Source organism: Sarcophilus harrisii, chromosome 1, assembly GCF_902635505.1.
Source record: "Sarcophilus harrisii chromosome 1, mSarHar1.11, whole genome shotgun sequence".
Classification (NCBI taxonomy): domain Eukaryota; kingdom Metazoa; phylum Chordata; class Mammalia; order Dasyuromorphia; family Dasyuridae; genus Sarcophilus; species Sarcophilus harrisii.
The window spans coordinates 366,185,659-366,202,349 of record NC_045426.1 but is presented as its reverse complement, the minus strand read 5'-3'; the positions used below and the strand labels follow the sequence as shown (position 1 = coordinate 366,202,349).

The following is a 16,691-nucleotide window of genomic DNA, read 5'->3' as shown; positions in this document are numbered from 1 at the left end:
ATTGCACCGAGAATCTGAGTAAGCCCATTTATATCACAATCAGACTAGACATAATAGGAATTACAAGGAGGATTAAATGACATCTCAAAAATTGTTCAGTGCTTTCAATTGATCCCATATTATTTCATATTGCAACCCATTTCTTAAATATCAATATTTTGCCAGTGCTGTTAAAAATGGAAACCCAAAAAATGAAGTGTCATAATCCCAAAAGAATCAAATTACAAAAAAAAAAAAATCAAAGAAAAGCACATTATGGATATGAGTAGGCCATAGCATATTTCAAAACAATGGTTTATATGTGAGATGTAAAAGGCTACAGTGATCTGTAGATATATATGATTCAAAAAAGGAATTGGATAACAGATGGACAGCTAGTACCTCCCCCTAAGATAGATAGAAAATGTATACATATACATATGTATGTATATATTTATTTATTTATAACATGTCTCCAGCTCATTAGTTAATTTATAGATGACTAATGGAAAACATGGCAAGAATTATATAGGATTTCCTCATCTGTAAAATGGGCTTAATAATACATTTACTAACTATATGATGATCAATTCTGAAGAACCTGGCCATCTTTAGCAATAAGATGAACCAAATCGGTTCCAATAGAGCAGTAATGAACTGAACCAGCTACACACAGCGAAAGAACTCTGGGAGATGACTATGAACCACTACATAGAATTCCCAATCCCTCTATTTTTGTCAGCCTGTATTTTTGATTTCCTTCACAGGCTAATTGTACACTATTTCACAGTCCGATTCTTTTTGTACAGCAAAATAACTGTTTGGACATGTATACTTATATTGTATTTAATTTATACTTTAACATATTTAACATGTATTAGTCATCCTGCCATCTGGGGGAGGGGTTGGGGGGAAGGAAGGGAAAAATTGGAACAAAAGGTTTGGCAATTGTCAATGCTGTAAAATTACCCATGCATATAACTTGTAAATAAAAAGCTATAATAAAAAAAATAAAAATAATTAATTTCATTTAAAAATAATAATAATACATTTACTACCTCAATGAAAGGTTTGCCTTTCCACAAACTAGAGGCTATTATTAACACCCCCTACAGATGATCCCTTCTTGAGAAAAGCTCAACATATAAAAATGTTGATCTCTTAAGACAAATTATGTGGTGACAGTAAAGCCATTCTTCACTTTCAAATGAGATTCCCCACAAGATTCTCTTAAATTGTGAGCTCTCTGAACATATTTTAAATGAAACTTGATTGCCAAAGGAAAACATATGAATTAGATTTTTGTCAAAGTCCATAAAGCACAGCCTACCTGCATGGGAAAAAAAATATTGCTCAATCAACAAGTCTTTACTGAGTACCTATAATGTACTCAATACTCTACTGATGAGATGGAGAAGATGGTTAAGATATAGTTTCTGATCTCCCACTAACAGGAAGGACCATATTTATGCTTGAGATAATAATCACATAATACTAGACAACATGTAATTATGTGCCAGATAGTGAGGTACTAACAATGAACTGTTAGCAGGCATAGACAGTCAGAAGATGGGAATAACAAAAGATCTCAGATTTAAGCTGAAAAGTCACCCAATCAAGCCCCTTCACTTCACAAAGTAGGAGAATTAGGCCCAGAGGGGTTCTGCGTTTTGGCTGGGGAACACAGATAGTAAGTGGCAAGGTTAGGCTTTAAACTCAGATCCTCTGTTTCCCAATCCAGAACTCCTTCCACATTCCAGGCTGCTTCTCAGTGATCAATGGGGTTGGAACTAAGTGGTGAAGTCCTCATAGAAGAGACAATTTGAGATAAGCTTTGAAGAAGGAGTAGAGTCTGGATAGAGAAGAGATCAGAGATATTTGGAGGAGGGAAAGAGGGGAAAATAGTATCATCTTACTTACTTGAACTGATTGGCTTCTGAGATATTCATCGCCCATTTGCACATCTGGAGACTCTTCCACCTGTCAAACAGCTCTGATTGCTTCACCCTTTAAAAATACGAACAGAGGAAATCATCAAAATTTACTCTGGCCAAAGTTTTCATAATTTAAAATAATTGCAATAAATTATTCTACACCCAGCAAAACTTTCTGAATCTTTATGGTACAGAAATCTTTACAGGAGGAATTCTGGGTTGATCACAAGGTTCTATCCATAGAAAGTAGAACCCAGTTTATTTGGATGACAGACTTTAAGATTCCCCCCAGGGCTGAGAGATTCAAGATAAAAGGAGAGAAGTAAGAGCAGATAGGCAAGTAAAATTCTAGAGAATTCTAAAGTTTTCAAGTAACTACTTATATCATTTCTATAAAATCTTTGTCGCAAAGGCCATTCTCAGAATGGTCCATATACACACAGAGGGCAGGCTTGACGAAAATAAAGTATTTTAGCAAGTTGACTTTTGCAGACAACTGCATAACAATTCCCATTTTGCTTACACACAAATGATTGAGATGTGTGGGGAATATGAGATCCCATAGTGTCACTCCAAAACATGTGCTTCTTTTCTCCTTAAAAGCCTCTGAAGAGGAAGATTACGTTAATTGTATTGTTACAAAAAGGAGTTTACATATAACAGAAGATCATTCTCCATCACTAAAGAAACAGAAAAGAACCATTAATACTAACTTGTTTGTAAGTCGAATTTAGACTACAACAGACCCAAATTCTCATTCACAGATTTGCAGATTTGTAGGATCACTACTGAGCTGAAAGGGAACTCAAACACCAAATGGTCCAACCAGAAGTTAAGTCAAAATCCCCTCTGCATCATACCCAGCAAGGGTCATCCAGTTTTTGTCAGAAGATCTCTAGTGAGGGGAATCCACCTCCTCCCGAGGTAGTTCATTGTACTTCGATACAGCTTTAATTATTCCTAAATTTTCCCTTAAAATGAGTAGAAATCTCTTTCTACATAAATTCCATCTATGATTGCTAGTTCTGCCTTTGGGGAACATGTATAGCAAGTCTACTCCCTCTTTCACAAGACTGTACTTTCAATTACTTAAAGATTCTGTGCCCTTCTTTTTGTTCTCCCTCCTCTTCCTAGTAATAATTCAGGAGAGGCCATTTGGTATGATAGAAAGAGCTGTGAATATGGCTCAGAGGACATGGGTTCAAATCCTTGTTCTGCTGTCTTGGCAAGTCACCTGAATTCTCTGGCCATCAAATTTCTCATTTGTGAGCTAGATAATCTCAAAGATCCATTCCAGCTCAAAATCAATAATCCTATGACCTCTGAGCCAGTTCTTCCCCTGACTGCAGTCCAGAGCCCTATTGTGGTTCAGCATTTCTGTTGTTCCAGAGTGAAACATTCAACTCCCTCCCTTGGTTTTGACCTATCAGTCCTATTTCTGGCCAAAATCTTTCTAATTTTTAAGGAAGTCTTATCCAGAGTAAATGAGGCACCATGTATAGACAGGCTATAGGGATGGGATTTCCTCCACAAGGATCCCCTTAAGATTTTGAGGTTCTAGCATCCATTGGCCCTAGGAGCAGCTTACCTGACAGCAGGGCTACAGGATATAAAAAAGATGGTCATGGTGCACTAGCCGTGTCAGCAGGTGAAGACACTGGCAAGAAACTTCATGACGTCGACACTATTTGTTTCTGCATTTCGTAATTTCAGCATCCTTCCTCCTCTTTCCTCCCCCACACTCACTGCTCATCTTTCTAGGTTCCTTGCAAGAATGACCTTCATCAAGGGACCAGAGTCATCGCTGACTTTTCTAACAGCAGAGTCATGGTGGAAGGCTTACAGCCAGAGTTTAACTCATCTATTAATCTTGTGCAGGACTTAGCTGTTCACTGACAACAAGCAAAACTTACTATTAGCATTCAAAACAGCTGGTGCTGTCCCAGGAGACAACCAAGCATTTGCCCACTGGCTCAGGGGTGAGGTCAGTTTTGTGAGTGGATGGCCACCCATGAGGAATGATGCTGGGGTTATTGGGAGTATCCAGCCCTTGGAGGGCAACCGCAGTTACGGGGAGAAAAAGCAAAGATCTGAGCTGCCAAACACTAAAGGGCTATAAAATGTGAGTGGCTGTTATGATCTTGCCTAGGTTCTAGAGCTGGGAAGGACTGAGAGGAATCTAGCCCCAACTCCTCATTTTACTGATAAGGAAACTGAGACTTGGAGAATTGCTTTGCCGTGTCCTACTTCTGTGACCTTGGAAAAATCACTGAACTGATTCAATCCAGTGGAATCTCAGCATTTTCACTTGTGAAAAAGCGTGGGTGAGATTTAGATGACTTGCAAATGTCGGAGATCACTTAGGTAATTAATGGCAGAATTTGAATCTGAATCCAGGTCCCAGGACTCCAAAAACAGTGTTTCTTCCACTAATGTCCTACATCCTTCTTCTGGCTCCCTTCTCTGTTAGGGAAGCCTCCCCCCTCCCCCCGAAAGGATGCTGACAGTGAAAAGTCAGAGAGCCCCACTGGAATACAGAGGGGCTGGGCTGGTAAAGTAAGAGCGAACAGGGAGGCATGAACTATTCCAGCCCAAAATCAACTGTGAGGGTTAAAAGGGTCCTTGGAATTCATCAGGGCTGTGACAAGAGGCAGCTGTGGTATAGTAGAGCTGAAAGAGTGCTCAGAGATCCCCCGATCCACCAGCATCACCCCACCCCTTTGCCTTCATTCCCACCACAGTAACTCAGCCATTTCCATGCTGCATAAATTGAAAATTCAAGGAAAAAACTACTCAATACAGCATTAAAAGAAACTAAACCCAACAAAACAGTACAAGGTCAGGCTGTGCTGCACAGTGCAGAATCTGAAAGAACACCATCCTTAAAGGGCTTCCCCCCCTCCCCCCATAGGGTATCCTCTCCTTTTCCCAAAAAGCCCCTTCTACTACTGGGAGAGGATAGGCAAGTGCACCATAATAATCTTTTGTGCACTCGATAATTTGCTGACAGAGAAAGAGAACAAATGTTTGCAAAGCCCAAGCATCCAGAGAGGTGCTGGAACAAAGAAGACTTCTTCTATAGCCTGCCATGGGAAAGCAGATGGTTGCCAATGACATCTATGTGTTTTGCAATGTAGGGGAAAAAATTAAAAATTGAAGAGTATAAAAGGACTGACTGAAGCTTACTGGCTTGTATGTTTATAGGCTCTCTCTTCCTGAAGGTGAGAGGAAAAAAAACCTTATCCACTTTCATGCATTTCATTATTAACTATGTGAAGATAACTCCCAAAGCTATATGTCCAGCTTTATTCTCTGTCCCAAATCGAATTGTGAATGGACTTCTAAGTGAGCTTAGAGAAGCAGGTACTCAATCTCTCTTTTTTGTGTGTCTTTGTCTTATCTGTCTTTCCCCCTCTGTCTCTGGGTGTCTCTCCCCTCTCCTGTCTCTGTCTGTCTCTCTGTCTCTCTCAGTCTCTCTCTGTCTCTCTCTGTCTCTGTCTCTGTCTCTGTCTCTCTCTCTCTCTCTCTCTCTCTCTCTCTCTCTGTCTCTCTGTCTGTCTTTCTCTCTGTCTCTCTGTCTCTCTCTCTCTCAGACACACACATACACACCCCTTATTGCTCCCTCCAAAGGCCAAAAAGTGAAGTATTTAGGATAGAGAAATGATCCTCTTCCAGAAGGTTCAAAAATGAGCTGTTTGTTGAAATGTATCATATCTGCATTCCACCCCAAATGTTCCCGCCTGGATCTTTTTAGCTAACCAGTGTTTCTGTGCTGTGTCAAAACAATAGTAGCAAGAAGAGGATGTGGGCTTGCTGGCATAGCTCAAAGAAGTTCTTGCTTTGGGCTATAAATGGGGAAAAGATTCCCCCAAACTCTCCTTCATCACCCTAGTCTCAATCTAATTTCTTGTCATTTCATATCACAGATTGAGTGCATTGGTGGAATGGGATGTGCTAATTATTTCTCTTCTCCAGGTGGAGGAGACATATTACCTGAGATTTCTATATTAAAGTTTCATTTCTTTGGGCTAAATGTTAGTCTGGGCAGGGCTCTCTTTTAAAATAAAAATAAAATATAAATACTTTGATCAGGGAAAAAGGCCAAGTTACCAGCATCTTGTATGAATTTGTGTAATCTGGGTACTTCTTTTCTGTCTGTGGCAGAATGAATACGCACTTGGGTAGAATCCAATAAGGAGAGAAAGAATATTAAAGTTGGAGCCTGGACTCTTCTACTTACCTATGGACTGACTGACTGTGGAGAAATCACCTAACTTCTTGAAGCCTCATTTTCCTCAGTCACAAAAATGCTGATAATAATGTGTACAGTACCCATTTTATTAGCATTGTTTTAAGAAAAGTCACCCTCTCTCAAACTGGTCCAGGGACCCAACATAGCCAAAGGAATCCTTCCAATCAGAGCCCTCTGCAGGGTCCAACAAGGCCTTCTGCTCAGAACCTCACACCAAGCCAAAAGGTGCCATGCCCTCAGCCCACAGCTGTCCACGGGCCCACAGCCTGAGCCCAAAAGAAATCAGCCGACAGGCAAGAAAGACTCTGAGCACAAACAGTAAACAGCTGTGGCTGTTGTTTCTGAGAAGGTGTGGACCATGGATGGCCAGGATCTGTAATTAGAAGGGGAGCCTCGGGGGAACTCTTCAGGCTTGGTATCAGTGCCTTAATGATGTCCCAAAGCGGGTTTCACCACCTCATCCATGCTTTCCTGCTCTACCCTGCCTCTCACCTCCCCCTCCATCCTCCTCTTCTCACCTCCTCTCCCCCTCTCCCCCTCCCTGCCTAGCACACCATTGGGTGAGAATCAGGGGAGAGGTGCTATTCAAAGTCTTGCATCCCCCTCAGCCCAAGGGGGAAATTGTCCCACTTCTTACAGATTACTTTGTCCCACCTGTCAGGCACTCACATCACTCCACACACACACCTACCCCTCACACACACTCTCTCTCTCCATTACTACCATCATCTTACTCTACTGTGGCTGTAAAAAAACAAACTTCCAGGCTGGCATTTCCCTGCCAATAAGAAATCCAGACCTGCACTAAGATGTCTGAAGAATGGCCTGTTTGAGCACTATTGGGTTTTTCCTTGAAAAGAGGGAGTTTGCACCAGATTTTACTCCCTGGCAAGTTTCAATTGGGGTCACCTTGACTCCCAAGAATTTCTCTTCCTAGCACAGTCCAAGGTCATCATAAGCTCTCAGCACATAATCCAAGGAATGGCACTGAATGTGATCCTGAGGGTTGCTGCTCTTACTCCCCAATTCATGGCCCTGATGTGGGAGAAGAGAGGGTCCTTCAGGAAAGACCCCTCATCCAGATTCTCAAAGACCAATGCAACACAGCCAGCTTCAAAAGTAGCATAATGATCCCTAAATTAAAAGCTCAAATCACATTTGCAACTTTGCATGACCATGAATAAATTGATTCATCTTCTTGAACCTCAGTTTCCTCATCTGTAAATAGGGGAGAATAACACTTGGTACTACCTACCTCATAGGTTAGTTGTAAGGAAAGCATTATGAAAACAATATTAAAAGTAAGGCGGTATATCATCATGCATAGAGGGATGGCTTTGGACTTGGGGGGGGGGGTCCTGTCTTCTGACACATCCTGACTCTGTGACCCTGGTACAAGGCTTTTAACCTCTCAGTGTCCCCAGACAATTCCCTAAGATTATAAATTGCAGAGCAGATGCCAATTTGCATTGGTAGGGAGAATTCCTCACCTGGAGCTCTTTACACTGATGGAATCACAGGTCAAGTCAAAAAGGGAGAGAGAAAAAAAAGAGAGAGAGAGAAAGTCCTTATTAAACTCAGTATCACATAGGAATCAATTGTGTCATATAAATGAATAACTAAAGCTTGTCTTTTTAAGTGTCAAAAAATTGCTCTTGCCTTAATCATTTTGAAGGAAGTCTCTAAAATGTATCCTATATTTCTCTGCTTTCTTAAGCAAAATAACTGAACATAGTGTCATAGAAAGAGTTGGGAAAACCCTAGAAATCACCCTACCATCCAATAGGAATTAACCTTTTCTCAATGACTCATCATTTGAAATATCAATTGCATTTTGCTTTAATACAGGGATACCTTCAGGGCAAAACATCCTTACCTACAAGAAATAGCCTCATAATGGTGGTTTTTTGAGTGTTGTATCTACTATGTAAGTTTTTCTGCATGTAAAATGTATCCTACATTTCTCTGCTTTCTTAAGCAAAAGAGCTGAACAGTGTCATAGAAAGTATTAGAAGAAACCCTAGAAATCACTCAATCACCCAATAGAAATTAACCTTTTCTCAGTGACTCATCATTTGGAATATCAATTGCATTTTGCTTTAATACAGGGATGCCTTTGGGGTAAAACATCCTTACCTACAAGAAACAGCCTCATAATGGTGGTTTTTTGAGTATTGCTATGTAAGTTTTTCTGGATGTAAGTCTGTCAGCTATCACTTTTCCTTCCCTAAGAGACAGTCCTCCTGTCTCTTCTTCTAAATGTTGTAGCCAAAAACCAGATCACCAAACATATTAGAATTGTACCCAAAATAAAAGTAAATCATTTCTAAGTAAGAGCCCAAGAGAGCTCATTTATGAATGAAGTGAATGAGTTTTGGGATCACCTTCTTGGCTTCTCAGATATCTTTTTTTTTTTGGCCTATTTTTAAGTTTTTGGATTCTTTCCAATTAATCCAGGTTGCTAGATAATTGAACTCCAGATAAAGATAATAGTAATAATAATCATAATAATTATTATTATAGTAATAATAATTCAATTTAAAATTTACTGAGCTCTTATTATGTTTCCATTAGACACACACACACACACACACACACATTTTTGGAATTTTCCAGATACTAACATTTCCAGAGACAGAAATCATGTCAAGTGGCTAAATTATTTCCATGATTCTGAGCAATTTGACCCAGAGAAGAGTGTGGTACCATTGGAGGAAATAGATAAGACCTTTTCCTTGAGAAAAAAAAAGGTTGCCTTGGGTATCACTCTTTTGGAAACAAGGTACTACCCAAAATTTGATATATTATTTATTAATTATTTAAATGCCCTTAAGTTGTTCTGTGTCCTCTTAAATTCACAATCCAATCTTTCTCAGTTTTAATGTGCATATCTAAATATAGCATACTCTCATTATTCTAGAACATGATTCAGAGGGTGTTCATGTTTAAAGTGAGAACTACATCAAAACTTCTTTGTATCCCCCCAAGATCTAGCATAGAGCTGGATGTATAGAAAGTTCTAAGTAAATCCTTATTGGTCAAATGATTTAGAATGCAAGGTAATTTCAGACTCACAATCCCCTCCCTGGCATTCAAGGCCTTTGACATTCTGGCTCCAACCTACTTTTCCAATCTCGTCTCCCTTGGTTTCTCTTACCAACCTTCTGCTCCAGCAGGACTGGCATATTATTTACTGTTCTGAATATGCCCCATATATTCTCAGCTCTGTATTTTCATCATTTCTTCTCTCTCCACCTAAATTTATCTCCTCCTTTCTCCCTATTTATCTATTTGCAACCTACTCTCCAGAATCAGCTCAAGTCCCCACCTTCTCCATGAAGCCTTTCATGCTGACCTGGGCTAACAGTGATGAAGGAATCCTTTCCTCCTTTGACCTCTCATACAAGTTTTTATTGATTTATTCATCCAGTCCTTGGCAGAGACTATTTTTGCATCATTAGCAAACGTTCTATGACTCTTTACCATTTTCCCAACCAGACTGTAAACTATTTGATGTCAGGAACCGGTCTTCTATTTCTCTTCTCATCCTCATGCTTTATGTAGAATAAAGCACTCCTTACGTGCTGTTTCTGATTTTGCAGAGGAGGAGGAGGAGAAAGACTCCAGAATGACTTTCAAGCTAATTCTAAATTATGCCCAAATTGAGCTAAAAAACCTTTGTCTCTCCTCCTTTACTTCTAATCTCATAAAAAGAGTTTTCCTCCTCTCTGCCTCTACTTGTATGTGAATTTTGCCTAAGATTCTATCTTAGGACCCCTTCTCTCCTGCTATTCTTTCTTCCCCCCTCGACCACCCCTTTTCTAAATTTTCCTATTTCTCTTGAGGGTACCATCATCTTTCCATCTATCTATCCAGGCTCAACACGTTGGAGTCATCCTCAACTCTTTCTTCTCCCTCATCATATCTAAATAGTTACCAGTTGTACCTCCACAGCATTTCTCAGATGTAACTCCTTCATTACCGTTAATTGAGCTATTGTGAGAACCTCTTAATTGATTTCTCATCTTTCAAACTCTCACCCCTGCAATCCCTCATCCACGTAGACCTCAAAATAATCTTCCTAAGATACAGGTCTGATCATATCATTCCCCCTGCTCAAAAAATATCTGGTGTCCCTAGAATAAAATATAAAATTCCCCCACTTGGGTCTCAAGACCCTCTCCAAATTGCTTTTAACCTACTTTTTTAACCTTATTGCACAGTCCTCTTCTCTATACATGATTTGTGCTAGCCATAGAACCACTTCCTAAATTGAACATGCTGTCTTCCATTTCTGTCATTGAGCACATCAGGATGTGGGACCTGAAATTCACTCCTTCTTCACTTCTGCCTTTCAGAGTCTCTTTCTCCATTCAAGATTTAACTTCAGTATCACTCCTCTATTTATCAGCCCTCCAGCAGATAACATCTTCTCTTTCCTCAAAAATTACTCAAACACTTTTGTCTGCCCTCTCTTTTCTTTGCCTCTCTTTGTATTATACTTTTTCTGAGAACATGTTATATCTCTCCAGCAGAATGTAAGATCCTTGCTAGCTTTTTTTTTATTTTGTTTCAAAGTCTACCTGGGAGGCAAGTAGAAACAGAAGTTACTTAATAAATGTGTATCTTATTAAATTTAGGTACATCATTGAACAGCATTGTTTTCACTAAAAACAATCAGGGTAGTTAGCCACCCACATTACATAAGCCTGGTTACTTAAACAGGGTATTCAGACACTCCAACTATCTATCCCTCTACCTGTCCTGAAATATTGGAGAGATGTTTCATAAGATCACAGATTTAAAACTGACCCCAGCAGCCATCCAGGCCAACCCTCTCATTTTACAGAAAATGAGACACAGAGACTTACCTAGGGTCACACAACTAGTGAGTGAGTCAGGATTTGAACTCACAATTTCCTGACTCCAGGCATAGTGCTCCATTTAATGCCTTCCTTGTCCCAAAAGTCTTAGTGAACATTTAAAATTTTAAAAACAGATGATGGAACTGAGATTTCTGGGACAGTCAGGACTTCATAGGATCACAAAACAAGGAAACTAGGATTTAAAGGCGAATTCTTTCATTTCACAATTGCAAGGCTGTTGTGATAAGGGACTTGCCCACCTCCCACCCCACCTTGCTAGAGAACTTTTGATAAGAGGACACTTACATGGACAGCACCTTCACCTCCAAAATGTCATGGCGAAGTTCCAGGCATCTGGTGGAGTTATATTCAAAAGGCCCCTCATAAAACTCGAAGTACCTGAGGACGGAGACATGGGTATCTAGTTACAGGTTAAAGTGAGCATTGGATGGCGGAAGAGTAAAGTAGCCCATGGTATCTGGGAGAAGGGGAGAGGGTGATCTTAGGGGGTTCCTAACTTAAAACATTTGACATTCTCACTATGGTCATGAAGATGCTGAGATCAGAATCAAATCAACAGATTTAAAATCCTAAAGGTTGGTTCCTGTATTTATATTTTCAGGGAAGAGTTTTCTATATTGTCAATTATCTAGGACCTTTCCAACAGAGGGTCTCCTACTTCCCTTGGGTTTGTGATCATTTGACTGAAGCAATATGCTTCATCAGTGGAACATCAGTGTTCCAGTTTGAGAGCAGCTTTGGGTCAGTGTCCGAAAAGAAAAGAGATGGGTAGGAGTGGGCCCATCTTTGTTTAGGCATCCCCTTCCATTTCCCCTTAACTATCAATAATTGGGCTTTTACTCATGGCTGAATTATTACAAAATTATAAACTGAAGTTTGTCTCCAATGGCCAGTTATGCTATTCTTCCTTCCCTAGTTCTCCCTCTGCCCATCAAACACCCCTCTTTAGCCCTTTCCATTGTACCCTACCCCAACTTTACCCCCTACCAACCCCTGCCCTCTGGAGAATCTGATCACTAGCATCCCAATAGGAATGTAAATCCCCACAAAGCTTGATTTGGTCTCTATGCAACTGAATGACCCCCTACTCCAATCCCCAGACTAAGAATGTTCTCCTCTCTCATCTATACCTCTTAGAACTCCTAACATCCTTAGAGGCTGAACTCATGTGCCATCTCCTACAAATGTGCTTTCATAGTTTTTACAATTATTAGTCCCTTCCCCCTCCACCAATTATTTTGTAATTATTTTTAATGTTTTTGTTTGCTATTTATTTGTATATATGCTGCCCTTCCCACTTCCCCAAGTAGAATGTAAGCTTTTTAAAGGCACAGAGTGTTTCATTTTTGTCTTTGATTCCCAAGTACTATTATCCATACGTGCTTATTAAATACACATTGAATTGAAATTATTTTCTAATTGCTCTAATGAACATGAAGGCTTCTCTTTTTCTGGCAAAAGAATCTCAAGCATCCACCAGACGGTTTATGGGTTTTCATAAGCAGGCCTCTGAATGTCAGAGCAAGAAAGGTGTTTAGTTGTGATATAATATAAACCCCATCTGTAAAGGGAGATTAATGGGGGGCCTCTTTCTGCTTCCTTATTCCTCCAATTGTTAGAACTCACCTCAAATTACTTCCTATTAATTTATCTACATACATAGTATTCTACTTGCCTCCCTTCTTCTCCTCCTCCAAGTAGAACGTAAGCTCTTGGAGGCCAGGAACTGATTTTTTTTTTAGCATACACCTGAGAACACAGTAGGTGCTTTATAAGCATTTGTTGAACCAAATGGAAAGTGATATGTCCACAGTTACCCAGCTAGGGTTTGAAACTTGATCTTCCACCTCTAAGAGCAAACATTTTCCCCCGACAACACAATGAAGGAAACAAACATTCCAATATGTCATATTTGTTGATTCATGTATGTAAACCCTTACAAGCACCAAGAGGCAGAGTGATATGAAAAGAGTACAGGACCAAGGGTCAGAAGAGTCCTGGGTTTAAATACTTCCCTTGACACCTAATAGTCATATGGCCTTGGTTTGGACTCTTTGGTCTCTGAGGTCTGTTCCAACCCTAATTCTGTGATGCTTGATCAACCTGATGTCACACAACCTCTTTCTCCCTCTTTCCTTATCTGTAAAACAGAGGTCATAATACTTGTAGGACCCACAGCACCTCGTTGGTGGAACAGACAAGTGAGATGATCTACAGAAAGTACTATGCCACCTATGAGTGGCAGCTATTTATAAATATACATTCTGGGACCAATTAATGTGTTTATTGATTTTATTAGTCTATAACATCTGTAAAAATAAATGTAGCACTGGCAAGGGACTTAGCCAAAATAGAGGGCACCCTTCTTTCCTGTTCCTTCTTAGTGATTTTCAGAGACCTTTGCAAGGGAGGGTTCACTCTATGATTTCACTATCCCCATTTGTTTTAGTCAAAATAATAATATCTAAGATTTATATAGCTATGTGCCAGGCTCTATGATAAGCACTTTACCATTATTATCTCATTTAATCTTCTTAACAGTCCTGGGAGGGGATACTATTATTATCCTCACTTTACAGGTAAGGGAACTGAGGTAAACACAGCTCGACTGATTTACCCAGATTCACACAGTGATTGTCTGAGACAGGATTACAACTTGCACCTTTCTGACTCCAAGCTCAGGGTTCTATCCACTGGATCATCTATCTTTCCCTAAAAAGTAGGAGAAGAGGAAACGGCAGGAAAAGAGAGGAACATTTCAGAGAACAAGGGAAATGTAGAGAGGGACAATGCAAACTTTTCTTAGGCTAGACAAAATTCTGGTGACCAGACACATTCATGTGCATGTTTATAATGCATACACATTTAACATGTTCATGTGTATATGAAAGAGCATACATGATACATGTGTACAATGCATAGTATGTGTCCATATGCATTCTTACGCATCTGGTAATACACATAGCTTGCATTATAACCCTGCATGTGCATTCACATGTAATGTGTTCTTGCAATGTGTATGTGTGCAAATAATATATGTACACAGTCACCCATACCCTCACAAACAGAGAACAGTCTCAGCTTCCCTGAAGAACCCCAATTGTTATGGTCCTGGTTGCCTAGGGCACAGGGGCACCCTTCTTATATATCTGTGAGGGACTGAGGGCCACAGAACCAAATCTCCTCACCCTGCCGGATGTCCAAGGATCAGAGCTGGGCCATGTTCCACCATCTATTCCCCCAAGCAGTAGGAAGAACCACCAAAGTGCAGGTGCAGGCCCAGAGGGTGCCAGAGACTTTGGTCTTAAATAAGCCACCAGCTGCCCAAGCTTGGAGCTGGCACCGGATTCTGGAGGCTGAGTGCCAGCCGATGTGCAAGCCGGGTGGTTCGACTGATCATGCAGAAAGGGTAGGGTTCCAAAAAGAGTACATCCGGCCTTGTTGTGTTCAGCCACCTTCCACAAATCATCCACTGGGAGCAAGCTTTCCCCTCACTGGGAGTCACCTGCACTCCCTGAGGAGGAAAGCTTCCTTGGTTAGGGATCAGTTGATCTGTGCCCTGTTGCCATAAACTTGTTTATGCCCAGTCCAGGGTTCTAGCTGGTAAGCCAAGCCATGGTAGAATCTGACCTGAAGTCAGAAGACTCGTGCCCTAGCCTCGGTCAGTCCCTAACGAGCTAGCCAGCCTTTCTCTGCTCTTTAGAATGGCTTCATGATCTTACAAAAATCAGATTAAGTAACTTCCAGCACGGCTTTTGCCTCTAGCACTCATGGTTTCTCTTGATCTCAGTTTCCTTATTTTTCAGCTGGGGCTGACTAACTTCATGGAGCTATTATGAGAATCTAAGAAGAAAGTGGACATGAAAATGCCTGGAAAAGCCAGACGGCAGTGGTTAGAGCATGGGGCCTGGACTCAGGAGTGAGAGATCAAAATTCCAGGCCTTGGGACTGTACTTCCTGACACTTAATGATATTCACTTTAGCCAGAATGACCTACCGAAGGACAACATATACAAGGGAAAGAGGGCTCCACTTTCAATCAAGAAGACCTGCATTAAATCTCCCCTCTGACATTGTGTGATTGTGGACAAGGCAGCCTATACTACTGTATAGTGGAGTCTGGTCAGTTCATCAATAAGCATTCATTAGATAACTTTTTATGTGCCTGGTATTTTACTAAACACTGGAGATACAAAAAAAAAGCCAGAATAATCCCTGCTCTCAGAAAGCTTATATTCTAAAGGGGAAGACAGTATATATAAATCATAAGTATATACAAGATAAACACAGAATAATTGGAGGGTGACCTTTGAAGGGAAGACATTGGCCATTGGGATAAAAGCCTTCTGCAAAAAGTGAAACTTGAAGAGAGATTAACGGAATCTTTAGTCTAAAAAGTGGGGATTAATAGGGAGAATATTTCAGACATGGAATGGGCTGTGGGACATGGAGGGAGAAGGGTCAGTTAGGGCAGAGAAAGCTGAAATATTATCTATGAGAAACAGCATGTAGGGCAAAATGACTATACCATAAAATTTATGAAGGGAAGTAATATATAAAAAAATTATGAAGATGGGAAGGAACCAAGATGTGAAGGTGATTATTTTGGATTTTGAAGGTAATAGAGAATCATTAGACTTTATTAAGTAGAGTAATGACATGTTTAAGACTTGGGCTTCAGAAAAATCATTTGAGCTGAAGTACCAGTATGACAGGGCTGTTGGGAGGCTCAAGAAATATAGATATAAATATAATAAACAATAAACATAAATAATGTATCTCACAAACTTGAAAATGGCATATAAGTGACAGTTACTATTATTATAATCATTCTTTGTTCTTAAGACTTATACTCCAACCAGATTGTTAACTTCTGGAGATCAAGGAATATCTCCTATTAACTAGTTGAATAAATCACTTTCCTCTCAGCCTCAGTTTCTTCATCTTTAAAATAAAATAATTCTTCAATCTCTCTTATAGGGTTATTTGTAAAGATCCAATAAGGTAATAGATATAAAAAAAGTATGAAAAGTATGTTTTCCATATATTATTAAGTACTTAGCGCTGATGTGAACACAGAGCAAAGTTCCTTCAATACTATACTATATACTATATACTATAATATACTATAGAACTGAATTTCCTCCCCAAACTAATGTTTTTGAGTTTCTGGAGATCTTCTCTGCCCCATGTTCCTTGCCATAGTTCTCCCACTGAGAGGACAAGAGCTGCCAAAGGAAATCACAAAGGGCTCTGTGATAGTAGCAGGGCAGGCAATTTTTAAGGGTTATTGTATTGTAAAGAGTGTAAATACCTGCTGACATTAAATAAATCTCATCCCTCCTTGATTCTTCCCAGCTCTATAGACCTGGAGGCAGAGCCAAGAGCATCTGGTCCAAGAATGATTTTTATATCCATGTCCTCCATCAATAAGCATCAGGAGCCAAGTAAGGGGAAGAGTGGCAGTCTAATTGCTTCCCTGGAATTGAAAGCCCTATGTAATCTTTAAAATACATATATTAAATATTTATTTTTTAAAATTTTTGGTTTCCAAATTCTCCTACTGCTTTCAGTCCCTTCTCCACCCCCTTGAGAAGGCAAGCATGTAAGCCAACCCCCTTATTTTACAGATAAGAAAAA

At 40.0% G+C, this 16,691-nt stretch overlaps 1 protein-coding gene across 5 annotated transcripts in view; it reads right to left on the bottom strand.

Moving 5' to 3' along the window:
• The window catches only part of ST8SIA5 (ST8 alpha-N-acetyl-neuraminide alpha-2,8-sialyltransferase 5), a 110,042-nt gene that overhangs the window by 36,109 nt on the left and 57,242 nt on the right, over nt 1–16,691 (bottom strand). For 3 of the 5 annotated variants that reach the window (XM_031945989.1, XM_031945990.1, XM_031945991.1), the window contains 3 exons: nt 11,337–11,429; nt 7,656–7,670; nt 1,900–1,986 (listed from right to left, as the gene is read on the bottom strand). In XM_031945989.1, the coding sequence (XP_031801849.1) occupies nt 1,900–1,986; nt 7,656–7,670; nt 11,337–11,429 (195 nt within the window). The remainder of the gene's footprint in view (nt 1–1,899; nt 1,987–7,655; nt 7,671–11,336; nt 11,430–16,691) is intronic. The other 2 variants (XM_003759526.3, XM_003759525.3) reach the window with 1 other exon arrangement.